Source organism: Salvelinus alpinus, chromosome 37, assembly GCF_045679555.1.
Source record: "Salvelinus alpinus chromosome 37, SLU_Salpinus.1, whole genome shotgun sequence".
In the NCBI taxonomy this organism is placed as follows: domain Eukaryota; kingdom Metazoa; phylum Chordata; class Actinopteri; order Salmoniformes; family Salmonidae; genus Salvelinus; species Salvelinus alpinus.
Window position 1 is genome coordinate 3,737,538 of NC_092122.1, and position 26,483 is coordinate 3,764,020.

Consider the following 26,483-nt stretch of genomic DNA (forward strand, 5'->3'; position numbering starts at 1 on the left):
CCCCACCACATGCACACACACCCCATGAAGCTGCGGGTGGTGTGTGGGTGATGTTAGTCTAATTTTAACATTAACCTCTCCATGACTGGGCTTCTCAACCTTTCCAATGAAACCCAACCAAGTCTCCCACTGTTTGCTTAAGATTTCACATAACCCCATTGGATTAGAACGTTGTCTTATAATTTATATAGATGACAGCGACATCTCCCTACGGGGTAATGTCACCATCTAGTGATGGGAAGTGAGACTGAATTCCCCTGCCTGACAAGTTATTTTCACTCAAGTGTACATACACACTTTCTGAAATATCAATATCTAGATCATTTAAAACACAAAAGACAGTTGTCAAAGCATACAACTTTTAATGCATAAATATACAATGACATGAACGTGTTGAGAATCACATGCACACAGTCAGGAACTTTGCTGTGAAGAGAAAAAAGCGAATCGAATGACAAAAAGTAACACATGACTTGTATATCACATACAGAGTATTGTCTTAATGTCACACAATAACACAGAGAGTGTCGTACCAGTAGTGCTCGTCCCTTTGTCTCGATAGGCAGTAGAAAGGATCCAACAGCGCAAAGCACACAGGCCACAGTAAATGGCAGCAGAGCTAAAATCACTGAGTGTGACATCAACACCTACAACACACACAGTCAAACATGAATAGACACCCACATTGAAGGATAAACACTTGTAACACACATTCACATATGAATACAAACACACACACTCATCAGCCAACATGAACAACACACAGTCACAAACCTGTGCTATGAAGGGGGCGATCATGCCTCCGATGCGGCTAAAAGAAGTGCAGAAACCCATCCCGAGAGAACGCACTGCAGTCGGGTACACCTGAGAGACCGAAGGAGGCATCAGACACACACGGTATACACCCGAGAGAGGTCTGTACAATACATTGTTATACACTAACAGTAAATCTACGGATGAAATGTAAAAGTTGTGTCCACATACCTCCGCAGTATAAATATAAACCACATTGAAATTCATGGAGACCAGAGACCTGATCAAGAACAACAAAATGGTAAAACCAAACCTGGAAAGAGAGAGAGCGAGAGAGTGACAGAGAGAGAATCTGATGAACAAAAGTATTGATACTGTATTTGAAATTGATGACAAAATAAAACAGTCAAATAACTACGCCCCCACCCCGAGTGTTTACAGTGCATACATAGTAGAGCAGATGTTGACCAGCATGAAGAACAGAGCTGCCATGAGCTCCAGCAGAACCATGCTCCACTTCCTCCCAAACACGTTCAACAGGAATATATTCAGAGGGATGACTGGAGACAGAGACAAAGAGACAGAGAGCGAGCACAAAAACAAATCAGACGTACACACGAACAGTACGATTATTCAGCAAAACAAAACAAGAGAGTGAATCTGACCACAACTGTACACACACTCACACATGCATGTGTAACAGGGTTTCCACTTGACACTGCAGAAATATGTATTTCTACTGGTTGGTTGAATTTACATATCAATAAGGTGTTATGCCATTGGTTACGCTTGCAGAGACAGCGAACGTAAATTCCTTCCAGTCTGATATTGACATGCAAGCTGTAGGTCATGTTTTGAAATACTATGTTCTATTTTCATATTTACAATGCGTATGATTTCACTATGTCCTGGTGTGTGTGTGGTATATACAGTAGGGAGAACAAGTATTTGATTCCCTGCCGATTTTGCAGGTTTTCCTACTTACAAAGCAAGTAGAGGTCTGTAATTTTTATCATAGGTACACTTCAACTGTGAGAGACGGAATCTATAACAAAAATCCAGAAAATCACATTGTAGGATTTTTAAGTAATTAATTTGCATTTTATTGCATGACATAAGTATTTGATACATCAGAAAAGCAGAACTTAATATTTGGTACAGAAACCTTTGTTTGCAATTACAGAGATCATACGTTTCCTGTAGTTCTTGACCAGGTTTGCACACACTGCAGCAGGGATTTTGGCCCACTCCTCCATACAGACCTTCTCCAGATCCTTCAGGTTTCGGGGCTGTCGCTGGGCAATGCGGACTTTCAGCTCCCTTCAAAGATTTTCTATTGGGTTCAGGTCTGGAGACTGGCTAGGCCAATCCAGGACCTTGAGATGCTTCTTACAGAGCCACTCCTTAGTTGCCCTGGCTGTGTGTTTCGGGTCGTTGTCATGCTGGAAGACCCATCTTCAATGCTCTTACTGAGGGAAGGAGGTTGTTGGCCAAGATCTCGCGATACATGGCCCCATCCATCCTCCCCTCAATACGGTGCAGTCGTCCTGTCCCCTTTGCAGAAAAGCAACCCCAAAGAATTATGTTTTCACCTCCATGCTTCACGGTTGGGATGGTGTTCTTGGGGTTGTACTCATCCTTCTTCTTCCTCCAAACACGGCGAGTGGAGTTTAGACCAAAAAGCTCTATTTTTGTCTCATCAGACCACATGACCTTCTCCCATTCCTCCTCTGGATCATCCAGATGGTCATTGGCAAACTTCAGACGGGCCTGGACATGCGCTGGCTTGAGCAGGGGGACCTTGCGTGCGCTGCAGGATTTTAATCCATGACGGCGTAGTGTGTTACTAATGGTTTTCTTTGAGACTGTGGTCCCAGCTCTCTTCAGGTCATTGACCAGGTCCTGCCGTGTAGTTCTGGGCTGATCCCTCACCTTCCTCATGATCATTGATGCCCCACGAGGTGAGATCTTGCATGGAGCCCCAGACCGAGGGTGATTGACCATCATCTTGAACTTCTTCCATTTTCTAATAATTGCGCCAACAGTTGTTTCCTTCTCACCAAGCTGCTTGCCTATTGTCCTGTAGCCCATCCCAGCCTTGTGCAAGTCTACAATTTTATCCCTGATGTCCTTACACAGCTCTCTGGTCTTGGCCATTGTGGAGAGGTTGAAGTCTGTTTGATTGAGTGTGTGGACAGGTGTCTTTTATACAGGTAACAAGTTCAAACAGGTGCAGTTAATACAGGTAATGAGTGGAAAACAGGAGGGCTTCTTAAAGAAAAACTAACAGGTCTGTGAGAGCTGGAATTCTTACTGGTTGATAGGTGATCAAATACTTATGTCATGCAATAAAATGCAAATTAATTACTTAAAAATCATACAATTTGTTTTAGATTCCGTCTCTCACAGTTGAGGTGTACCTATGATATAAATGACAGACCTCAACATGCTTTGTAAGTAGGAAAAGCTGCAAAATCGGCAGTGTATCAAATACTTGTTCTCCCCACTGTATATACAGTTGAAGTTGGAAGTTTACATACACCTTAGCCAAATACATTTAAACTCAGTTTTTCAAAATTCCTGACATTTAATCCTAGTAAAAATGCCCTGTCTTAGGTCAGTTAGGATCACCACTTTATTTTAAGAATGTCAAATGTCAGAATAATAGGAGAATTATTTATTTCAGCTTTTATTTCTTTCATCACATTCCCAGTGGGTCAGAAGTTTACATACACTCAATTAGTATTTGGTAGCATTACCTTTAAATTGTTTCATTTGGGTCAAACGTTTCGGCTAGCCTTCCACAAGCTTCCCACAATAAGTTGGGTGAATTTTGGCCCATTCCTCCTGACAGAGCTGGTGTAACTGAGTCAGGTTTGTAGGCCTCCTTGAACGCACACACTTTTTCAGTTCTACCCACAAATGTTCTATAGGATTGAGGTCAGGGATTTGTGATGGCCAATCCAATACCTTAACTTAGTTGTCCTTAAGCCATTTTGCCACAACTTTGGAAGTATGCTTGGGGTCATTGTCCATTTGGAAGACCCATTTGTGACCAAGCTTTAACTTCCTGACTTATGTCTTGAGATGTTGCTTCAATATATCCACATAATTTTCCATCCTCATGATGCCTTCTATTTTGTGAAGTGCACCAGTCCCTCCTGCAGCAAAGCACCCCCACAACATGATGCTGCCACCCCCGTGCTTCACGGTTGGAATGGTGTTCTTCGGCTTGCAAGCATTTTTCCCATTTTTCCTCAAAACATGACAATGGTCATTATGGCCAAACAGTTATATTTTTGTTTCATCAGACCAGAGGACATTTCTCCAAAAAGTACAATCTTTGTCCCCATGTGCAGTTGAAAACCGTAGTCTGGCTTTTTATGACAGTTTTGGAGCAGTGGCTGCTTCCTTGCTGAGCGGCCTTTCAGGTTATGTCGATATAAGACTCATTTTACTGTGGATATAGATACTTTTGTACCTGTTTCCTCCAGCATCTTCACAAGGTCCTTTGCTGTTGTTCTGGGATTGATTTGCACTTTTCGCACAAAAGTATGTTCATCTCTACGAGACAGAACGCGTTTCCTTCCTGAGCGGTATGACGGCTGCGTGGTCCCACTGTGTTTATACTTGCATACTATTGTTTGTACAGATGAACGTGGTACCTTCTGGCGTTTGGAAATTGCACCCAAGGATGAACCAGACTTGTGGAGGTCTATGATTTTTTTTCTGAAGTCTTGGCTGATTTCCTTTGATTTTCCCATGATGTCAAGCAAAGAGGCACTGAGTTTGAAGGTAGGCCTTGAAATACATCCACAGGTACACCTTCAATTGACTCAAATTATGTCAATTAGCATATCAGAAGCTTCTAAAGCCATGACATCATTTTCTGGAATTTTCCAAGCTTTTTAAAGGCACAGTCAACTTAGTGTATGTAAACGTATGAGCCACTAGAATTGTGATACAGTGAATTATAAGTGAAATAATCTGTCTGTAAACAATTGTTGGAAAAATTACTTGTGTCATGCACAAAGTATATGTCCTAACCGACTTGCCAAAACTAGAAATGTGTGGAGTGGTTGAAAAACGAGTTTTAATGACTCCAACCTGTTTGTAAACTTCCGACTTCAACTGTATATATTTACATTTACATTTATGTCATTTAGCAGACGCTCTTATCCAGAGCGACTTACAAATTGTGCCTGTTAGATATTTGGGGCATCCTGGGATGTGCTTTTGTATGTTATTGCTGTTTCAAGAGCGAGTTAGCTAGCATGCTCTAATTGTATGTTATTGCTGTAAGAGTGAGTTAGCTAGCATGCTCTAATTGCATGTTATTGCTGTACGCGCGAGTTAGCTAGCATGCTCTAATAGTATGTTACTGCTGTAAGAGCGAGTTAGCTAGCATGCTCTAATTGTATGTTATTGCTGTGAGAACGAGTTAGCTAGCATGCTCTAATAGTATGTTATTGCTGTGAGAGCGAGTTAGCTAGCATGCTCTAATAGTATGTTATTGCTGTAAGAGCGAGTTAGCTAGCATGCTCTAATAGTATGTTATTGCTGTAAGAGCGAGTTAGCTAGCATGCTCTAATAGTATGTTATTGCTGTAAGAGCGAGTTAGCTAGCATGCTCTAATTGTATGTTACTGCTGTGAGAGCGAGTTAGCTAGCATGCTCTAATAGTATGTTATTGCTGTGAGAGCGAGTTAGCTAGCATGCTCTAATAGTATGTTATTGCTGTAAGCGCGAGTTAGCTAGCATGCTCTAATAGTATGTTATTGCTGTAAGAGCGAGTTAGCTAGCATGCTCTAATAGTATGTTATTGCTGTAAGAGCGAGTTAGCTAGCATGCTCTAATAGTATGTTATTACTGTAAGCGCGAGTTAGCTAGCATGATTTAATAGTATGTTATTGCTTTAAGAGCGAGTTAGCTAGCATGCTCTAATAGTATGTTATTGCTGTAAGAGCGAGTTAGCTAGCATGCTCTAATTGTATGTTATTGCTGTAAGAGCGAGTTAGCTAGCATGCTCTAATAGTATGTTATTGCTGTAAGAGCAACTGGGACCGCTGGCTGGGTATTCCTTTTTTTTTTAAACAACGTAAGAGAGTTACTAAGAACGATCTGTTACACTGGTACCGAGACCATTCTTCTTGTCTTCACTGGACATGTGTTACACATGCACGCGCACACCCATAGTTCTCCACCTCCAACCCCTCACTCACGGGCAACCTCCCCTAGACAGCTGATGAGGAGGGTCTGGTAGTCGCTAAAGCCGAAGGGGATGCAGTAGCACAGCCCGTCCTCTGGGTGGCTGTGTTTCTGCTGGTGCTCTGCGTCAGCGTCGGTCACACACAGCAGGTTCTTCTCCAGCAGCTCAGAGCTGCTCAACACAGAGCCATAGTAGGAGAAGGACGCCACAAACCTAGACACACATAAATAAATAAACAACCACACACACAACCACACACAGTTAGAGCTTCACAGCGCAGAGCTGCAGTAAGAAAAGGACAAACCTAGAGCACACGTATAGATGTTGAAAAATAGAATGTCATACACCCTTCCACACCACGCCGTCCTCACACACTCAAATACAAACAGGGAAGTACTCTTAGGTTGGAAGAGTAGGAGGAGAAGGAAAAGTGTATGGGGCATTACCATGAGTACCACAGTAGTAGGGAGGTCCTCCTGAATGCTGGACTGACCAGGAGGCGCCAACTGCCCCTGTCTTTCTGAAACACATACACCACAGAGACATCAATAAACACACACACACACACACACACACACACACACACACACACACACAACTCACCACCACAGGTTCCACGAGCCTCCCTGGTGGCATGGAGGCCCTGTTCATCCTGGCGATACGCTGGAGTGTTTCCACGGCAGCCTGCACATTCCCTGCTGACACGTTGTAGCGAGCCGACTCCGGGATAAGCTACAGACACATGGGAACGCCAGGAAAGTTAACCAGGAAGAGAGTGTCAGAGAGGCTAGTCTCAACACTATTCTGAAGTTGGGGAGTCATGGGGAGAGAAGGGGGGTGGAGGGGATAGAGAAGGAGTAGGGAAGGAGAGGGTCAGAGAGTGAGGGGCGTGTCAAAGAGAGATGCTGCTGAGACTCAGAGGAGGCGGGACTCCTACCTGAAAGAGAAGGAGGAGGATGACACTGGGGATGACGGACAGGCGGATCATCCAACGCCAGCCCAGCGTTGGAACCACAGTCATACCCAGCACGATGATGAGCATGGAGCCGACCATCCAGAAGATCTAAAGGGGAAGACAAAACTAAAGCTGAAACAACTGTTGTGATGATGATGATGATGATGATGATGATGGCTAAGTGAGGCTATGGTGACTTACTGAGGCGAGAGGTAGCAGGTAGGATCTGTAGCTAGCAGGGATAAACTCGGTCTTTAGGACAAACCTAGGAGAAAGGAGAGTGACATCAGTAACAATGTGTCACAGAACAGGGAACTAGGTGTGTCTGTGTGTGTGCCTCTGTGTGTGTGTGTGTGTGTGTGTGTGTGTGTGTGTGTGTGTTGATGTGTGTGTGTGTGTCAGTCTTACCCCTGGGAGCACCCGGCCACGCCACAGCCCACCATTAGGCGAAGGAAGATGAACCATCCGTAGGATGGAGAGAAGGAGGTGAGCAGGGAGAAATACGCTGCCCACAAAGAACCCCCAAACACCACCTAGATAGATTGATAGACTGTCAGACACATCTACACATTCATTCCGACACAGCCTGTTAAAACCGATAAAAACAATTCCGGAAGATTTCATCTTCAGTTCATCACATAAACCTGTAAGGGGACATACTTTCCAGCGTCCATATCTATCGGCCACGTATCCACTCAGCACTCCACACACCATGAACCCTGCAAACACCATCTGAGACAGAGACAGACAGACAGGAAGTTATATCATATACATGTTTAATAGGTACTACCACATATTTAAACGTAGCTGCATGCTCATTGGTGTATTTCCTCACCGTGGAGACCAGAGCCACCTCCCAGTCGTCCAGATGCCATTCACAGCGGATCTCAGGAGACACCACGGCCAGCAACATGATCTCCATGGCCTCCGCTATCTACAATAAATACATGCACGCTTATATGCTTGTGCACATCCTTTATCAAGAGTCTTTTCACTTACATACTGACAGACAAATAGACAGACAGCTAGACACACACACGGACACTCACGCTGGCACTGCCCATGATGATGAACAACAGAACATGGAAGCGACCAAAGCCGATGGTCTCCACCGCTTCCTCCACACTGTACGTCTGCGGCTCTGAAACACAACGTCAAAGTTCAAATCCCACACACTCCACCCCCACATTATCCCTTCCCAGCACATGACCAAACACTCTACCCACTGGGTGGTTTATGAGCCGCGCTCACCTTTGACCTCTTGGTGTGGGTTGTTGACCTCTTGGTAAGGGCTGTTGACCTCTTGGTAAGGGCTGTTGACCTCTTGGTAAGGGCTGTTGACCTCTTGGTGATGGTTATTGATCTCCATCTCCACTTCCTCTAGCTGGATGGCACTAACCAGCTGAGTCTTCATGGAGGACCTCCTCGGTCTCCCTACAGTGCCCATAGACACTGCAGTCTACACCATTACCATACTATTAATATAATATCTTATGCACAGACAGAGCTATGGATGCAAGGACCCAAGAGATCAAAATTATAGCTTTAATAATGTTTTGAGGCTATACAGTTTGTTTACAATTACATTGTTTACAAACAACAGAGTAAAATAAACGTATTTTGAGTTCTGAGGGGGTCAGTTGAATTTAGCTCATGAAGCATGTCAAAGTTATATTCTTTAAGAATCAATTCGTTTTAAAGTGCAAAAATATTAGTAGAAATCGCAAATTGTCCCTTTAATATTATTACAGATAAGATGTCCTGCCAAAAACCTACCACAACATATAATATCGTCACCTGGCCATAATTTAACATAACCAACAACATTAAGTCTACCTGTCAACTAGCTCTCAAGAACACAAGGGGGCCCAAGCGGGTTTACAGCTACCCTCTCTTGGATTCTCAGTTGAACATAATGGACCACAGCTGACTCCATGTTAACTACAATCCCGACACTCTGTAATAACGTTTAGAAAGGCTAAAATAAACCCACAACTACAAATATTCCGCAAAGTTTTCAATTTAAAAAATAAATCTACTGAACGTTATCATACACGTTACCATACATTGAGCAGCGCATAGACTTATTATGCGAAGTTAACCGCACATCAAATAATAATGCACAAAGTAAACTATGCGGTAAATCACACCACTGCGGGGAATCACTGTTACCTGCTCTTTGTGATGAATTCGCAACTTTATTGAAGAAGGCTATCTTTGTCCTGATGAATAACTTTTCATATATTGGCCATCTTGAGAATCAATTTCAACGCAGAAACTCGGCCAGTTCTGCCCACCTTGGGACAGGTAAATCAGGAAGTTGATGACAACACCCCAAAAAAAATCAGGCGACACGTTTTCAGGTTCCGCCTAACAACGTCTGTAACTACATATGCTAATTAGTATTCAAATATTGTAAAAGTTAATAAACAACCCTATTCAAACCAATCTCGGTTTCCCATAAGTAAAATGATCGCGAAAGTCTGCCACTTCCTTTTCTGTCCACGATAAATTATATTCAAACAGGACTACCCAATGAGAATTACTACTTGCCTGGACATTAATATATCTTAGCCTACCTGGTATTGTTGAGGAGATAGATATCTGCCGGTGTGTGTTGGTGAGATCAAAGCTACAGGGGAGAGGTTGGGTTGCAGATTATGGGTTGACAATAGTTTTGAGGCATTATTCAGTCAGGTTTATCCTGTTGTTTCTCTCCGTCTGTGTGTGTGTTGGAAGGGACAGAAGAGTTAGGTATCAGTTATCAGAATTGGGAACTCGGTGCAAAACTAAACAGAAGGACTTCTGTTCCACAGCTGCACTTACCTGTAAGCCTTAGCCAATCTTTACAACAAAAAAAGGTACCTGCAACTAAAATACTACACTTTTTACACTTTTGTAGAGAAAAAAAATGAAGACAGCAAAAGGCTGAGTTTTAAACACGTTTCTTTAATGTTTGATTTACATATCATTCAGATTCAATACATCACAGGGATGCAGCTCAGAAGGAGAGAGGTATGAAGAGTGGGAAGGTGAGAGAGCTGTAAAACAGGTATTGGTGGTCCTGCCCGACAACATTGCAGACACATGCCAGACCTCACAACAGCTGGATAGGTGTTTAACATACCAGTTAACCACAACATGTGATTTTGACTGAGCAGTCGATGATGTGGCATGCGACCATTGGTTGACGCAATGCAATGTCTGTGGATCTAGTCGGGCAGGAACCCCACCCTTGTCTGACATTTAATACCCCTGAGCGTCTACTACGCTGTCAAAGATACGCCCCCATGGTGTGGCCTATAGATGAGCCCGCCCCAGTCTCAAAAGTAAACAAAACACATACCCTCTGGGGACAGAGTATAGGGGTATGATATCAGGGCCAACAACACACCTGCTCCGACACTCTGGAGACACACACAGAGAATCACAGATCTATAAAACACAGAACTATGAAACGCAGATCTATAAAACACAGATCTATGAAACATTCATGAGACGCCGCAGCTACTCAAAGTCCAGAGCTTGAAGTGACAAGAGAATCCTATCTTTTTAGATAGGAATATCAATCAACATCAGTGTGTGTCTGTGCTCCCCATGTCTGTACAGGCTATGTGTGAGATGCTGTTAGACTGAGGAGACATCAACACACTCCAACCCCCTGTACAGAGGGAGTGAGGGGTCTGTTACTGTAAGTTACTTAGTAGCACCAGGTGAATCGGTTTGTCGTCCACGCACACACATCTCTGTGACTCCACTCTCTGTATAATCCCACAGCCTTATTGGCATGTACTAGGTCCAATCAGGAAGGTTATAAGTCCCAGCAGATGAAGAGTTCTGAATCAGGATTGGTCCACAGGGAAGATGATGTGTTAGTCCTTCTGTTGGACGGTTGTCCATATAATTGAGCAATCACAGATAAAATAGTTTGACATATTTTACGCTTATATTTATTTTCTTTTATATACTATATCTATTGTTATCAATTTTCATTTTGGTTCAAAAATATTATTAGAAAAGGCAAAACAAGAGAATAACAGAATAACACCAACATAGTGTATATTTTCTACTGCTTGATTATCATGATGTATTATGTGCTTGGATGGATCATGTTTGGATGGCACTTCTCACTCTTTACTTGTGTTACAACTCTTCAGTTTAACTTTTGTTTAAAAAAATGTTGTTCTTATTTTAGCAGCATGCCTGAGAGAAGACAACAATTAACTGTCACATCACTAATAGCTAGCTAGCCGAAGCCTCAAACGTAGTCAACATGCTGTAGATAGCTAGACCACAGAGCTGTATGGGCAAACCTTCTCTCGCCTGCACAAACCCACACATTACTGACCATTGACCAAACCCAATACAATAAGACCACAGAGAAAACAGCCTGAAGCGGAGATGGAAGCCAGCCATGCAGCCATACTACCAGCAGATGGAGACAAAGAGCACTTCATAACCACCACCAAACTCACCAACTACTACAGTATAGTATGTCCATTTGTCCTAAATAGCTTTGTTTCCTAGATCCACCTCCTTCGAGAGGTTCCCCTTTACATCCATTTGGATAAGAGCTGACCAAGGAAAGGAGATGAAGAAAGGAATCTATTTGGAGGAATATGGACATGGTGTTTTTCACTCGCTATAAACCACTCCATCAAAATTCCCAAATTCAAATCACCTTTGCAACACGTTTGTCGATGTTCATACCATTGTATAAAATCATTCCTATTTCAATCTTGAATTTTCACAAGAGAAACACTATCACAATTTGACAGAGTCAATCGTCATCACAGATAAATGCCTTTGTTCTGCCGCAGAAGGTCACATTGGTGGTGGATGGGATAGGTTTGCCCCGTGTCAAGTCTTTTGACACCTACTGAAAAGAGCTATATATACATTATATCTGCAAATCCATGGTTTTTCTTCTTCATTTTTGTACCGTCAACACATGAACACACGAGCAGGGAGCGACTATGCTAAGCGACGTCTCCACTGCGATAAACAACGTTATGATCAGCTCCACGGCAACAGAGAGCGCAAACACAGGGAGAATACAGCTATAGAACATCCAAACAGTTTTGGTATTTTTTCGTCTTCTTTTGAACTAAATAAAGGATTTAAAGTATACTTTCAGAGCAATAAAAAATAAATACAATTTTAATACTCCATTGGTCACCCTTATTAATTCATATTGTGCTCATTTAGGATTTTTATATCTACTATTTTCATTTTATATACTTTTTTCATCTGTATATTCAAGTCCCCCGTGCCCAAAGTATACTATACTCCAACTCTCTCTACAGTGCAAGACCTCACCAATATGGCTGATGAATGGAGAAGACCTCACCAATCTGGCTGATGATGAACGTGTGTTGAAGGCAATGCGTGGTTAACTTAATGACAGGAGACATTAGGCTGAGGATTAGCACCACATACATTAGGTCAGGGAGGGCAGAGACGGCCCCTCTCACGGAAGCATTTCTATGGAACTCTGAAGAAAACAAACTCGATCCTCCTGTCCAGTGGAAACACTGTGCTGTAGAACGAGGAACCTTTACAGAGAGAAGAACCCTGTAAAGAACCGTGATGTTATTGTTGTAAGGAAATCGTATCTGTTGCAGACTGGCTCAGTCTTGTTCAGACCAGCTTATGAATAGTAGTATGACCCTCTTTAAACCAGTTTAGGAAAAGTGGTTCTGACTGTTTCAAACTAGTTTGGGGTAGTGGTTCCGGTCGGTCCATACTTGCTTAGGATGAGTAGTTCAAACTGGTCGGACCAGTTTAGAGCCAGTAGTTTTGACCAGTTATGGGGTAGGGGCTCCCACTGGTCTAGGAGTAACTACTGGCCACAGCAACCTGTTTCTGGGCGAGCCGTCGTAGCTCCTCCCTGATGGCCTTGATGAGGGAGGCGGAGCTTTGGGCTGAGGGGGAGGACTCGTCTAGGGGGAACTCTGGAGTGGGAGGGGCCAGGAGCATTGGGGGGGCAGAATGGTCTCCCAGAGAGGAGCTGGGCATCTGAAACACACCGGAGGAGGAGAACTCAGGGAACGACAGCACCTAAAGAGAGGGAGATAGATCCGAGACAGAGTAAGAGCGAAAGAGATAGGATGAGAGAGAGATCAAATTACTTCTCTGTAAACGAGATTACTCCTCTGGAAAACAAATGTTTCTCTTTATCTCTGACATGTGGTCCGCCCAATACAGTCTCATGCTGTCCCTGTTGGTCATCATGTAGTCTGACTCACAGTCTCCCTGCTGGCTCCGGGTCTGGAGAGGTCCTGGTCTAAAGGCTGCTGGTTCCAGCTGGAGCCTGTTGGCCCAGAGACGCTGCGGCCCACCCCAGGGTACGCACTGATCCGGCTCGACAAGCCCACCTGAGTCAGGTGATGCAGCTGAGCACCTGAGAACACAAACAACACACCATATGTAAGTAATTAGCTACACACATTATACACTTAGCATACACACATTAATCCCAATTAACACACACACAGTGCCTTTACCTGTGCTTCCCCCAACAGGCCGAGGTCTGGAGGAGGAGGGAGGCTCTTCATACTGCCCCCTGTTGGCGTAGACAGAATCCTGCAACTGCTCCTCTGCAGCAACATAGGCCCCTGAACCCAGGCCCTGCCTGAAACACACACATACACCAGACTTTGGAAATGCTGACATTCACTGAATGTACTTCAGCCTGGGTAGTATAGTAACATCTGTCTCACCTCTGCAACAGGCCTTGTATTGACGAGGGAGACATCCCCAACTCTGCATACCTCTGGACAGGAAGAGGGGAGATAACATATATATATAGATAGAGAGAGGAGAAACATGTAGATGCAAAATAGTAAAGAGGGAGAGAGAGAAGCTGAGAGGTTGAGAGAGACAGTATGATTCATACTTCACAGAAGAGACCCTGGGAGTACACACACAAACACACACTCTTACCGCAGAGAAGGGGCTGTGTGTGGGGGCTGCGGGGTAGGAACCCCACTGGCGTGATGGGTGTGTCTGTGGGGAGGGAGAGGGGCTTGGCAGTGCGGGGCTGACCTGCGTGACCCCAACACTGACGCTGCCCTGGGAGGAGGGCGACACCAGGGCGAAGGCATCGTCCAATAGGGAGTGCATCTGTTGCCGCGCCTCCTCGATGGACGGCTGGGGAGGCACGTAGGGGGGCGGGGGAGGGGCGTGGTCAAACACCTCGTCGTTAGGGGAGGGGCTGCCGTGGTCTGGAGGTAGGTCCGGGTCGGACTGGAGGAGAGAGAGAAGAGGAGGAAGAAGTGTGAGTGAGCATGTATATGGTGTGTGTGTGGCCTACATGGTGAGACACACATACTATGCGCACCTACACACACACACTATGCGCACCTGCACACACACACAGTATGCGCATAGTATGTGTGTCTCACCATGTAGGCCACATTGTTGAGTCCAGGGTATTTCCTGTAGGTGGCGCTGTGGTCTGTGAGCAGGCGGTCTCTGTCCGTCAGTCTGTCTGTGTCTGGCAGACTGCCGTTCCCCTGCTGCCTCCGCCGGCCCCGAGGAGAGCGCCTCCCCCTGGCAGGGCAGGGAAAGACATCGGCACAGATTAGTCACAGACACATTCATACAACGGAGTCTCACAGAACCATCTAATTCAGTCACAGACACTAATACAGATCGGTCACACATATTCAGCGTGACTATTCATTGGGCTCTACAGCGAAACCGTGTACAAGGGACGCAAATATCTTCTATCTAGAGGTCTATGCAGAAGAACGAAAAGGAGAATCTTGATACAAAGAATGAAAACCACCTGATGCTAGTGGGAGGTATTTATGAAACAAGTTGACCATGGAGGAAAGACTAAGAGTTTGAGTATGTATGACCATCTCACCTCTTCCTGGATTCCCCTGGGGTGGGGGGTGAGGGGGGGTCGGTGTGCAAGATGCTGTCCATGTGGTCATGGGCTGAGCTGTAGAGGCGCTGGGGACACCCTCCCTGCCCCGCCTCCTCCTGCGCCTGCCCGAAGGCATCCAGGATGTCATCCATAGAGGGGAACTCACACTGGCCCCGCCTCTTAGCCCGTTGACGCAGCTTGTTCCTGTGGTGCTCGATCTCCGACTTATGTCTCAGAGCCACCTAGATAAACACACACACCAAGATGTTAAGGAGTTTTAAGGTGTGTGTGTGTGTCTGAGTGTATTCGCCTGTGTGAGCTAGATGTGTGTGTGTAAGAGTGTATATTCTCACCTCTGCGCTGACCCTCTCTGTGATGGTGGGGCTGTGTGAGTGTTGCGGTGGGCTGGGCCGGGGCTGCATGGCAATCAGCTGGACCTTGTTGGCCTGGCGAGCCCTGCCGTCAGACGAGCCTCGGGACAGACGGTCCACGTGGTCGAAGATGGAGGAAGAGGAGAGCAGCTCATCTGGACCACTGCCTGTGGGAGGGACTGGGGAGCGGGAGACAGGGAGAGGGAGAAAGAGAGTAAGGTAAACTGTAGTAATACTGCAACACTAAACTGGGTTCTTCCTGGCAAGCTGCAGCTTTACTGAACCACTCAACATGAAGCGAGGACTTTCCCATTTTACTCCTCCCTATGATCCAGGTCAGAACAAAAAGAGAGGAGGCGAGAGAGAGGGAGACAGAGAGGGGGAGGGGGCAAGAAGCATTATCACTTGGTGATCAGAGACAGCGATTCAGGACATGTTCACATTGCAAGCTTTTTCTCCCCTCCGCTTCTGCTCCCTCCCCCTCCTCCACTCTCTCTCCGTCCTCCATTCTTTCCTGCACTCCTCTTTCCCTGCTCCCTCTCACTACCTCTTTCTCTCCTTTTCTCGCTCTCCCTCTGTTTTTCTCTTTGATGCAACTCCTTGAATCAGTTGTTCTCCTGCTGATTCAGCGCATAGCTCTCTCTAGGACACACGTACACACACACACAAATATATACACACTCGCACTCTTTAATTCACACAATCTCTCCCTCTACCACTTATTCTCCTCTGTGTTTCAGCATGGGCATTGTAGATAGAATAGTATACATGTAGAGATGACCTGATTCCTCATTATAATCTACATGACAAAGAATCCAGTTTGTTCTATTATGGTACATTTCTATCAAAATGTTATGAATAAGGCTTTAGGTAAAGAGAAATGGCCGTGTCTCTTGCCATTCTTGGGCGTTTTGTTTCGGTGCGGTTTCCCCTCGTGGGGCGTGCCCACATATCTGGTGGTCTCCTCTGCAGACTCCCTGCCACTCGATTGGTCGCTACCTAACGAGTCACCATCTGACGGGGAAAGTCTGGCCAATCAGAGAAAAACAGCGGTTAGTGTGGATTTGTGTGGATGTATCCCTGCGTGTGGATGTGTTACCAACCTTCCCCTACGGCGGTTAGCGCGGGCAGCCTTGGTGGAGGAGCCCTTGGATTTGGGAGTGTTGAGATCCCCTCCCTCAGAGGGGGTGGCCTCTTTGATGGGCACAGGGAGGGAACCAGGCTCCTGGATCACCATGATGTCATCCTTACTGTGCTGCCCCAGGTGGAGCTTGGCAAAGTCAAACCCTTTCACACTGGGAGCCTGGAGCTGGAGAGGGGGGGGATATAGAAAGGGAGAGAGAAAGAGGGGAGAAAGAGAGATGAGGAGAGAGAAAAGGGTGGAACAAGTAGAGATCCAAGCACATCAAGACCTGTATGTATGCATGACTACAGCCTTATGCCCTTCTTATTTTGATGCAATTCCAGTCAGATAACAAATCCAGTCCCTCATCTAGGTCGACCCTCTACCCCTAACCCTTCACCCCTGCCCCCAACCTTCTGTCTCTGCTGGATGGTGTTGATGGCATCAGGCTGGAACTCCAGCTTCTCCGAGCCGCACAGTTTCCAGTAGAGGATGATGATGATGAAGATAGCCAGCAGGACAGGCACCACCACCCCCACAATCAGCCAGACACTGCTGCTCTGAGTCTCAGACGGGGGCACTGTCAGGGTCTCCACAGCTACAGAAGACAAGTACAGTATGTACATATACAATCAGCTTACACTTTTATTTAAGCAATATGCTACTGTACATTAGGAAATGAGTGCAACCTGCATGGGCTTACATTGCGAATCACTGGATACTACTTATCGAAATCGCACATACACAAGTGCACATGCGGCCACCCGCTGGTGCACGAACACATACACGCACGGTCGCATGCATAGACTCACGCTGGGCAAGGGGTCTCTGGACGCGGTGCCCCAGTACGATGGCAGCCCGTTGCAGCTCCAGGCGGTTGAGGGTGGCAGCGGTGGCATCAGCAGGGACTCTCTCCCCCTCTGGTCCCTCCACGAAATACACCACTTCCAGAGTACGCCCTGAACCTGCCAGCCTCGACACACGCACCACCTGGAGATAACACCATGGAGTCAGAGTGTGTGTGTAGTGTGTGGGTGAGTACAGCATGTGCAAGTGGTAAGGATGCTACAAACAGCACCCATAGTGGGTGTGAGAGTGTATAAGTGTGTTGAGTACCTGTAAGCTGTTGTTACCCACGGCCGTGGATCTTTTCCAGCGGGGTCGTTGACTCCCCTCCCCCAGCCCCTCCTCCAGCAGCAGGGCCAGACGGCGCTCCAGACGAGCCTTGAAGCTCCGCTCAGTCACCGTCTGCTCCTGGACACCCAGTAACACTGCAATACACACACAACACTAATGCACTTCTCAAAAACGGCCATCATGACTGCAACACAAAACACATGCATGCAGCTCTAGCACGGTAATTCTCTCAATATTCGTACCTGTGCGGACCCAGGAGGAGCGTAGATGGTGAGAAACGTTCAGCTCGGGGTAGTGGAAGGCTGGGGAGACAAACACAGGATGGATAAGATACAATCAGGTTACTCACTGACGTCCGTGGGGCAAGTAACTCATTTAGAATGGGTATGTGTGGGAGTACAGTACATGCATATGGTCAGGATGCTATAAACGGCACCCTCGTGTGAGAGTGTATAAGTGTGTGTGTGCACATGCATGTGTGGGATAGTAACTGGTGTATAGATGGGGTGTACGTGTAGTGTCAGTGAGGGGTAGATGAGATGTGTGTGGTGTGTGTGTGAGACTTACGTTCAGCGATCTGCAGCGCGGGGAAGCCCAGGTAGAAGCTGAACTCCACCGTGCTTAGGCTTCTCAGGTGACCGCTGACCTCTGACCCCAACAGGTAGCCCCGCCCATCACGCAACGCAAACGTGATGTCCACCGGAACCTTCTGGTCACCCTGTGGCTTGGCCTGACCCATGGTGATGTTCAGCAGCTGGAGGTAAACACACACACACACACACACACACACACACACACACACACGTTACAGATTTACAAACTTTTTGATTGATCTGAATCTCTTTCCTCAGCTCCGCTGAACCTGCCCAAGTAAATGGCTAGTACACACACTTTCACGGCTACGACTCTCACCTGTACAGTAACGTTGCCAACTTCGTGTGCGCGTCTGCGTGTCTCCGTGTAGGCCATCAGCAGTCCTCTCTCCACTCGCTCACTGAAGTTACACACACGCACATCCACGTGACCGGGCACAAACTGCAGCACTAGAAAACACACACATTATAGATTATCACACGGACAGTACACACACATTGTCCAATGCAGCACTAAAACGCGCACACACACACACACACACACACACACACACACACACACACACACACACACACACACACACACACACACACACACACACACACACACACACACACACACACACACACACACACACACACACACACACACACACACACACACACACACACACACACTAGGGATGGGAAGTTTGGCTCAGAACTTTGACTCGTTCAGTCAAAAGAACAAATCTTTCGACTAATTCAGTTCATTTGAGTTAGTAATGCCCAGAGCATGCAGGACCGCCTACCAGCCAACGATGAACTGAAAACTCAAGTCATGATTCTACAAGCCTCTAGTTCACCATAGGGGGGGGGGGTTATTGGAGCTGCATTTTGTGACAGACTTGTAAAAGTTTGATTTAAACTATGTCTATTTGTAGATTGCGAGGGCATACGACTCCTGGCGGAATACATTGCTTGACTGCCATGAGGGTGATGAGCACAATATCGTTCAAGCTGCGGCCCCCTAAACAATTCAAATTTGTTGCGCAGAGGCGGTGTATGTTTTGGTTCTACAAAGCTGTGTCATCACAACATTCAGTTCATTCAGGAGATCAATGATCAGTTCTGAACATGTATTTCTCTTCTCTACGCTGCCTGCATCATGAGCTACTTCCATGTGCCAATATATGACAGACACGTGGTCTGACCACCATCTCTCTGGAGCTTCTGAGCCGGAGGAGCGTGTATCAATCCTGCTATAGGACTCATTGCGACCAGCAGGTCAAACGAACGATTAAAATGAACGAGTCACTCAGAAAAAACGAACCATATGTGAATCATATGAGATTCGTTTTTCTGAGAGACTTGTTCGTTTTAGCCGTTCGTTTGACCTGCTGGTCGCAATGAGTCCTATAGCAGGATTAATTCATATATGCCAGAGAGAGCGAGAGAGAGAGAGAGCGAGAAAGAGAGAGAGAGAGAGAGAGAGGTTCCTACCAGAGCGTATCTGGTACTTGCGATCAGGTATGCCGTAGAGGGGTGAGACAGTTGGGAACAAGGAGGAGCTTTGTGTTGATTGGCGCAGAGCGTTGACGACAGACATGGCAGTGAAGATCAGAGGTCCCGCCACAACACGGAACGCAAAGCTAGACGGAGTTCTCAGGAACTGGCGGAAGGAGAGAGAGAGAGAGGGGAGGGTTGGGAGAGAGAAGAGAGCAGAGGGAGAGAGTGGAGAGGAGGTTTGGAGGGAGAAGAGAGCAGAGGAGAAGGAAGCCAGGCATGATTGGCTTTCAAGACATTTGTGAAGGGCAAATTTGCACATTCCTGCAATGCATTACAATCATGCTCTTTCCCCAAAGCTTCCCCAGTGAGTATTGATAGTAGGCCTACCTGCAACTCCACTGAGCGGTTGAACTCCCTCTTCAAGATGTCCCTGACCTGGCCAAAGCCCACAGTGGAGCCAGACTTCGGCAGGACTAGGAAGAGACAGGTTTAACCTCAAGCAACCTGCATTCAACTATTGCCAACGCATTCCCTGAAAACACACTCCTAAGCTATACATTAACCAAGGGATGTGCTCCCTTTTAAACAGGTGACCATGAGTTTCCAGCACAACACATTGACAGGCCAGAACAGTAGAGCACAGTGCAATGCATCCCCATCTACAATATTGGAATACAATTGCCTCTCATACAGTATGTACCTCCATCTCTAGTCTACTATGAGTTCTACTGGTGTTGTCTTACCCACTCTGACCAGGTACATGTCAGGCTTGGTGACGTTACACAGGTACTGGCGTCCTGGAGGGGCTGGGGGAGTCGCCAGGGTGCCAGGGGTTGTCGTGGTAACAGTAGTTGCCTTGGTAGTGGTCGTCGGTCGGTTGCTGGGGACCTCGGTCACAGGTGGTGGTGGTTTTATGGGGTCCCTCCCTGGAGGTCGCAGCATGGGGGGGCGAGCCAGGCTGGTGGTGTTAGATGGGGGCAGTGGAGGGTGTCTGCCAGGGGTAGCTGGGGGGACTCTGGGCCGCAGAACAGGAGGCTGAGGGGGTACTCTGGAGGTGGGTCTGACTCCAGGGGTGGGGGTACCCTGACCATCCCAGAGAGTGGGTGAGAGGGTCAGGGGAGGGGTGGGACCTGCTGAGGGGACAAGAGGGTGCTTGTGGTCCCGGGCAGGAGGGGGCCCTGTGCTAGGGGAGGGGGTTGGGGGCTGAGTGTGTGTGTGTGTTTTTGTGGTAGTGGTGGGTGTGATGCCAAGTTTGGGGGTGGTCTTTGGGGGTGGGATGACAATTTCTCTATCTCTGTCTCTTTCTCCATCTCTATCCCTCTCCCCATCACTCTCCCTTTCCCTGTCTCTCTCCCGTTCTCGCTCCCTTTCCCTCCCTCTCTCCCGTTCTCGCTCCCTTTCCCTCTCCCGTTCTCGCTCCCTTTCCCTCTCCTCGTCTCTCTCTCTGGCCAGCAGATTGGTGTAGTACTCCAGACTGTTCATGTCTGGCAGTAGCAGCTCCGTGGGCACCAGAGGAAAAATGTCCCCCAGGTCATAGTCTTCTTCATCCCAGTGAGGGTATCCCTCAGGCTGGGCAGGGTGGGTGAAGGGGAGACCCTCCCGGAGGGGGGAGGTGGGGGACGTATAGGGTCGGAGGAGGCTGGAGGACAGGGGGAGGGTTGGGCGGGAGGGGAAGGAGGTGTCATAGGAGGCCCCGTCGTCAGGGTCGTAGGTGTGACTGGGTAAGGTTGTGGCCAGGGCCAGTTCCTCCCCCTCTGGGCCCATGAAGGAAAGCGTTTCCAGGTAGTCTCCGGAACCCCAGGCCTCCTCTAGGGAGGGGGCGTGCTCCCAGGGTGGGGGAGGGGTGAGGGTGGGCTGGCTGTGGGGGGGCAGAGGAGGGGGGTGGCTGGGGGACAGCAGGTCTGGGGGTCTCAGGAGGAGATGTATGCCCTGAGCTTCATCGTCCACTGAGGCAGCGTCAGTGTTACCATGGTGACTAGTGTCTTTGGGTGGGGTGGCGCCTGGCCATCTGGAAGAGGGTGACGGTGATGACCGCGATGAGGACCGTGTTGCTGTCGTTCCGTTGGAGTCCACACCGCCTGTGGAGAGATAAACTGCAGTCACAACACGCGTGACTGTCCAGGCCAGAATGGCCCATAGTGCAGGAGCCTCTCCTGTTTCTGTAGCGCGAGGCAGCTTGATGTACAAGTACGCTCCCTGGACAGGACACTAGTCTTTCGCAGGGTCGTGTACATGTGTGCGTGGTTAAAATTAATGTATGAACACAGCAGGCTGAGCAGAATCCCTGCTGGTGGCTGAGAGACCTAGTTAAAGCTGAGCTCCATCTAGAGAATACAATGAGCAGAGGATAGAGGCCAGCACTGAGCTCTCACACACACACAGAGAGAGAGAGCCGACCCTAGCCTTTTAGGGGCCCTAAGCGAGATTTGCTTGTGTGACCTCTATCTCATGGGCAAAACATTTGTGTCTCCCCTTCTTGGCTTAAAACAAATAAAAAAAGTCCTGCAATTTTAAACATTTTGACATGAATAGAGACAGTTTTAAATACATATTTCTGCAATTTATACACATTTTGCTAAAAGGTGATTTCTTTCTGTTTTAAGCCAATTTCCAGCAATTCCACACATTTTGCCAAATGACTTATTAAGCCATGTTGATACAATATCTGGGTGAGTGACTAACAAATCAAATGGGGGCCCCCTGGAGGTCAGGGCCCCTGGGCACGTGCCCTGCATGATTACTACATACAATTTTTAGATAGATAGCTGGCTAAAATGTTAGCCGACATGGGCTAATTGAGTGACTGACATAAGAGGAAAACTGCTGATGCAAAACCAAATTTCAAAATGGCACCTTGTGTATTCTACTATTCTAACTCTCAGCAGTAAGTTGAGACCCTGACTGTCGCTTATTTGGAGGGTCGGCCCTGCACACACAATCGTCACTCAACAGGACACTGAAGAGTCTTACACGCACACATAGGCATTGAAAAACACCCAGTGCCACTGTTCATTTATCATGATTTTATGCACAACATACTGTATCACAAAGCGCTATAGTACAGATGTATGATAAACACTCTGGGATGGTTACCTTGACTCAAACAGAATAAATGAACAATCTCCTTGCTCTCCCTGCTCCTCATCCATCCCCTCCCTCCCACACCCAGACACACACGGCAGTATAGTAAGTTACATTATGGCGAGCACCCTGCCTCCTCCTCCTTGCCTTGACTAGGCACTGCCGTGCATTGCGGCAGCGTCACGTGCTGTGTGGCAGCGAGCTCATTGGTATGCTGCAGACACGGCACACAGCTCAGAGGCGTCCAAGCCAACAGCAGGATCAAATCACACGCACGCACGCGCACACACGCATTACATTGATACAGAGAGGGAGTTAGTGATGGAGAGAGCAGAAAAAAATACAGAGAAATATAATTAGAGAGGGGAAGAGTAATCGAGAGAGGAGAAAGAAAGAGAACGAGACTGCAGGAATGAAGATAGGTGAGAGAAAAGACTTGTGTTTCTAAGAATAGCATGCAGCACCCTGCGGTCGATCCACATGGCTTTGATGACAATGATCCAATCAGCAGTGCTAAACATCCTTCATCACCAGGCAGCAGTCCGTCTGCCCCTGTCACACAGCCGCCCACAGATTTCTTTATTTTAAGTCATGATATATTTGACTTTGAGGGGGTGCTTGTATGCGCCGTATGTGTGTGTGTGTGTGTGTGTAATGCTTCAAGGCCAGTGAGTGGGACTGACTGAGGGATGACTGTGTGTGTAGGCATCCACTGTCCATCTGTCCCTGACAACATAACCGAGTCACAGAGATGGAGGAGGATGAATGGACAGAGTTAAAAGGATGGAAAGACACTAGGTGACGAGATGGGGGTGAATATGGAAGTTGGTGCATTCAGCACCAAGGCCAGCTCCAAAAGTCAAGAGCAAGTCAAATACTGGGAAAGTCAAATAAAAGTAAAGGAAAATTCAAATACTGTCCCTGTCTCAGTGTACCTTGATGAAACCAGGTGTGAACAGTAATTCTTATCATTTTGACTCAAAGCTATCAGCCATCCATGCCTATGAGGGTAAAACAATTAAAATGTCACGTACCTGCAACAGGTGAGCTTGACATCGTCATGGACACCAGCAAGGACGCTACCAGCAGGTGCGCGCAATTAGTGCGCAGGCCCTGAGAGATTCCGGGGCACATCCTCGAACACGCGCTCATCAAAATCAGACTCTCCATGGCACGCGAGTTGTCACATCACACATGTGCGATGCCATCTCTCCTCAATAGCATCATCACTGCATGCTTTCTGGCGACCAGGAGGCCCTATATGCAAATATCTAATAATACAAATCTACTGAGATAAAGGACTAATAATAAAAAATATCTTCATTGTATAGAAACATTGAATGGGTTAATGCCTACTTTTAACTAGGCTACTAAAGCAACAGACGCCTTACCAGTGTACTGACACATTTGATAGCTGGCTGACCCCATTATTGGGAGGCTTATACTAGGCCACGTCTGCCAACAAACATCATGCATCTCACACATCCGACGGCCACCGTGCGGTTCCTTTATTTATTAGGCCTATTTGAAATAGCCAACGGATTTAGTTGTATCATAATTAACCTATAATACTGTCGGTCATGACAATTCCCAGCGTATTATCCTATCTTTATCATTAGGCTACCTCCTCTAGCGCACATTCTTACAGTTTCCCACAGTATGCCTACACTTTCGCAGCAATAGACAAATTGATACATTCCAGCGATAAAAAGGGCATCAAGGGCGAGATGTTAATAGCTCAAATTTGGAAGCCTTTTTAAGACTGAATGCTGACAATCGGCTGATAATATTAAACTAACCTATGTGTAACTGAAATAAAAGAAAAAAAACCTAATCAAAATATCTCAAACACACATGTAGCCTACAGCATTCGGCGCATTTCTTTCTTTCCATAGCCTATTTTTTCACAGCGATGTGATGGAGCCTACCTGCCATCCAGGAGATGCGGTACAGGCGCGTCACGCATCTCCCAGGCCCATGCAGCCACGCGCTCCCCGGCACGGAGAGAACGAACACAATTACTATGTTGCAAAATGCAGAACCTGAAACCCCGTTTTTTTCCGTTAGATAAATAACTCCCAATGTCGCCAGTAATGACTGAATCTGTTCGCGGCCGACCACTTGAACGTAAGCCGCGCCGTGTTCATCTCGCGGTGAAACGTCACACGCTCATCATTGGAAAACCTGAGATTCTGGACATGTCTCAGTATCACACTGTCCGCCTTAAATAGGAATCTATCATAACGCCTCTAATTTTGTCCATAATACCCGAAAATGACATTCGATTCCACACGCAAATCATGAGCACGCTATAATTGGGTTTATTATTGGGAGGCGCGCATCGCTTAGATGGTTTTGCAGCAAAGCGTTCTCTGCAACACCCTAGTATTCCGCAAATGCGTGTGCCAACATACCTGGTCATTGGCTGGGAGAATAACACTCAAAATACCGGTTAACTTGTCCTGCTTGATGCAAGGCATAGGCCCTTGTGAATCATGGATCTACAGTGGGGAGAACAAGTATTTGATACACTGCCGATTTTGCAGGTTTTCCTACTTACAAAGCATGTAGAGGTCTGTAATTTTTATCATAGGTACACTTCAACTATGAGAGACGGAATCTAAAACAAAAATCCAGAAAATCACATTGTATGATTTTTAAGTAATTAATTTGCATTTTATTGCATGACATAAGTATTTGATACATCAGAAAAGCAGAACTTAATATTTGGTACAGAAACCTTTGTTTGCAATTACAGAGATCATACGTTTCCTGTAGTTCTTGACTAGGTTTGCACACACTGCAGCAGGGATTTTGGCCCACTCCTCCCTACAGATCTTCTCCAGATCCTTCAGGTTTCGGGGCTGTCGCTGGGCAATACGGACGTTCAGCTCCCTCCAAAGATTTTCTATTGGGTTCAGGTCTGGAGACTGGCTAGGCCACTCCAGGACCTTGAGATGCTTCTTACGGAGCCACTCCTTAGTTGCCATGGCTGTGTGCTTCGTGTCGTTGTCATTCTGGAAGACCCAGCCACGACCCATCTTCAATGCTCTTACTGAGGGAAGGAGGTTGTTGGCCAAGATCTCGCGATACATGGCCCCATCCATCCTCCCCTCAATACGGTGCAGTCGTCCTGTCCCCTTTGCAGAAAAGCATCCCCAAAGAATGATCTTTCCACCTTCATGCTTCACGGTTGGGATGGTGTTCTTGGGGTTGTACTCATACTTCTTCTTCCTCCAAACACGGTGAGTGGAGTTAGACCAAAAAGCTCTATTTTTGTCTCATCAGACCACATGACCTTCTCCCATTCCTCCTCTGGATCATCCAGATGGTCATTGGCAAACTTCAGACAGGCCTGGACATGCACTGGCTTAAGCAGGGGGACCTTGCGTGCGCTGCAGGATTTTAATCCATGACGGCGTAGTGTGTTACTAATGGTTTTCTTTGAGACTGTGGTCCCAGCTCTCTTCAGGTCATTGACCAGGTCCTGCCGTGTAGTTCTGGGCTGATCCCTCACCTTCCTCATGATCATTGATGCCCCACGAGGTGAAATCTTGCATGGAGCCCCAGACCGAGGGTGATTGACCGTCATCTTGAACTTCTTCCATTTTCTAATAATTGCGCCAACAGTTGTTTCCTTCTCACCAAGCTGCTTGCCTATTGTCCTGTAGCCCATCCCAGCCTTGTGCAGGTCTACAATTTTATCCCTGATGTCCTTACACAGCTCTCTGGTCTTGGCCATTGTGGAGAGGTTGGAGTCTGTTTGATTGAGTGTGTGGACAGGTGTCTTTTATACAGGTAACGAGTTCAAACAGGTGCAGTTAATACAGGTAATGAGTGGAGAACAGGAGGGCTTCTTAAAGAAAAACTAACAGGTCTGTGAGAGCCGGAATTCTTA

General features: G+C 46.9%; 2 protein-coding genes across 8 annotated transcripts; both read right to left on the bottom strand.

Moving 5' to 3' along the window:
* Nucleotides 1–345: 345 nt before the first annotated feature.
* Nucleotides 346–9,835, bottom strand: svopl (SVOP-like). 4 transcript variants are annotated; one of them, XM_071386064.1, is made up of 17 exons: nucleotides 9,743–9,835; nucleotides 9,496–9,637; nucleotides 8,168–8,368; nucleotides 7,966–8,057; nucleotides 7,752–7,850; nucleotides 7,577–7,648; nucleotides 7,325–7,449; nucleotides 7,118–7,181; nucleotides 6,899–7,024; nucleotides 6,565–6,693; nucleotides 6,408–6,481; nucleotides 5,975–6,174; nucleotides 1,202–1,313; nucleotides 985–1,066; nucleotides 775–864; nucleotides 534–647; nucleotides 346–426 (listed from the first exon to the last, which is right to left on the bottom strand). In XM_071386064.1, exons 3-17 carry the CDS (start codon nucleotides 8,361–8,363, stop codon nucleotides 415–417), a joined length of 1,587 nt encoding a protein of 528 aa, XP_071242165.1. In that variant the 5' UTR covers nucleotides 8,364–8,368; nucleotides 9,496–9,637; nucleotides 9,743–9,835; the 3' UTR covers nucleotides 346–414. The 4 variants fall into 4 exon arrangements, with proteins under 4 accessions (XP_071242165.1, XP_071242164.1, XP_071242166.1 ...); XM_071386063.1 differs by having other exon boundaries at nucleotides 8,168–8,375; XM_071386065.1 differs by lacking the exons at nucleotides 9,496–9,637; nucleotides 9,743–9,835 and adding an exon at nucleotides 9,089–9,417.
* Nucleotides 9,836–9,845: 10 nt separating this feature from the next.
* On the bottom strand, nucleotides 9,846–24,986 carry LOC139565619 (UPF0606 protein KIAA1549). 4 transcript variants are annotated; one of them, XM_071386059.1, is made up of 21 exons: nucleotides 24,514–24,986; nucleotides 23,620–23,842; nucleotides 20,248–21,582; nucleotides 19,892–19,977; nucleotides 19,499–19,667; nucleotides 18,336–18,466; nucleotides 17,991–18,177; nucleotides 17,666–17,725; nucleotides 17,403–17,557; nucleotides 17,099–17,276; nucleotides 16,700–16,884; nucleotides 16,267–16,472; nucleotides 16,061–16,191; nucleotides 15,146–15,342; nucleotides 14,790–15,034; nucleotides 14,323–14,470; nucleotides 13,862–14,164; nucleotides 13,639–13,691; nucleotides 13,423–13,550; nucleotides 13,165–13,319; nucleotides 9,846–12,976 (listed from the first exon to the last, which is right to left on the bottom strand). In XM_071386059.1, the coding sequence occupies exons 2-21, from the start codon at nucleotides 23,753–23,755 to the stop codon at nucleotides 12,749–12,751; spliced, it is 4,416 nt and encodes a 1,471-aa protein (XP_071242160.1). In that variant the 5' UTR covers nucleotides 23,756–23,842; nucleotides 24,514–24,986; the 3' UTR covers nucleotides 9,846–12,748. The 4 variants fall into 4 exon arrangements, with proteins under 4 accessions (XP_071242160.1, XP_071242159.1, XP_071242161.1 ...); XM_071386058.1 differs by having other exon boundaries at nucleotides 23,620–23,856; XM_071386060.1 differs by having other exon boundaries at nucleotides 13,964–14,164; nucleotides 23,620–24,986.
* Nucleotides 24,987–26,483: the final 1,497 nt, after the last annotated feature.

Excerpts from the sequence above, each read along its gene's own strand:
- svopl (XM_071386064.1), bottom strand. The coding sequence starts at position 8,363 with ATGGGCACTGTAGGGAGACCGAGGAGGTCCTCCATGAAGACTCAGCTG. Across the intron at positions 1,067-1,201 it reads GTCAACATCTGCTCTACTAT|GTTTGGTTTTACCATTTTGT; the intron begins GTATGCACTGTA and ends CTCTCTTTCCAG. Across the intron at positions 865-984 it reads TTTATATTTATACTGCGGAG|GTGTACCCGACTGCAGTGCG; the intron begins GTATGTGGACAC and ends TCGGTCTCTCAG.
- LOC139565619 (XM_071386059.1), bottom strand. The coding sequence starts at position 23,755 with ATGGAGAGTCTGATTTTGATGAGCGCGTGTTCGAGGATGTGCCCCGGA. Across the intron at positions 18,467-19,498 it reads CAAGTACCAGATACGCTCTG|TGCTGCAGTTTGTGCCCGGT; the intron begins GTAGGAACCTCT and ends TGTGTTTTCTAG. Across the intron at positions 13,551-13,638 it reads ATACAAGGCCTGTTGCAGAG|GCAGGGCCTGGGTTCAGGGG; the intron begins GTGAGACAGATG and ends TGTGTGTTTCAG.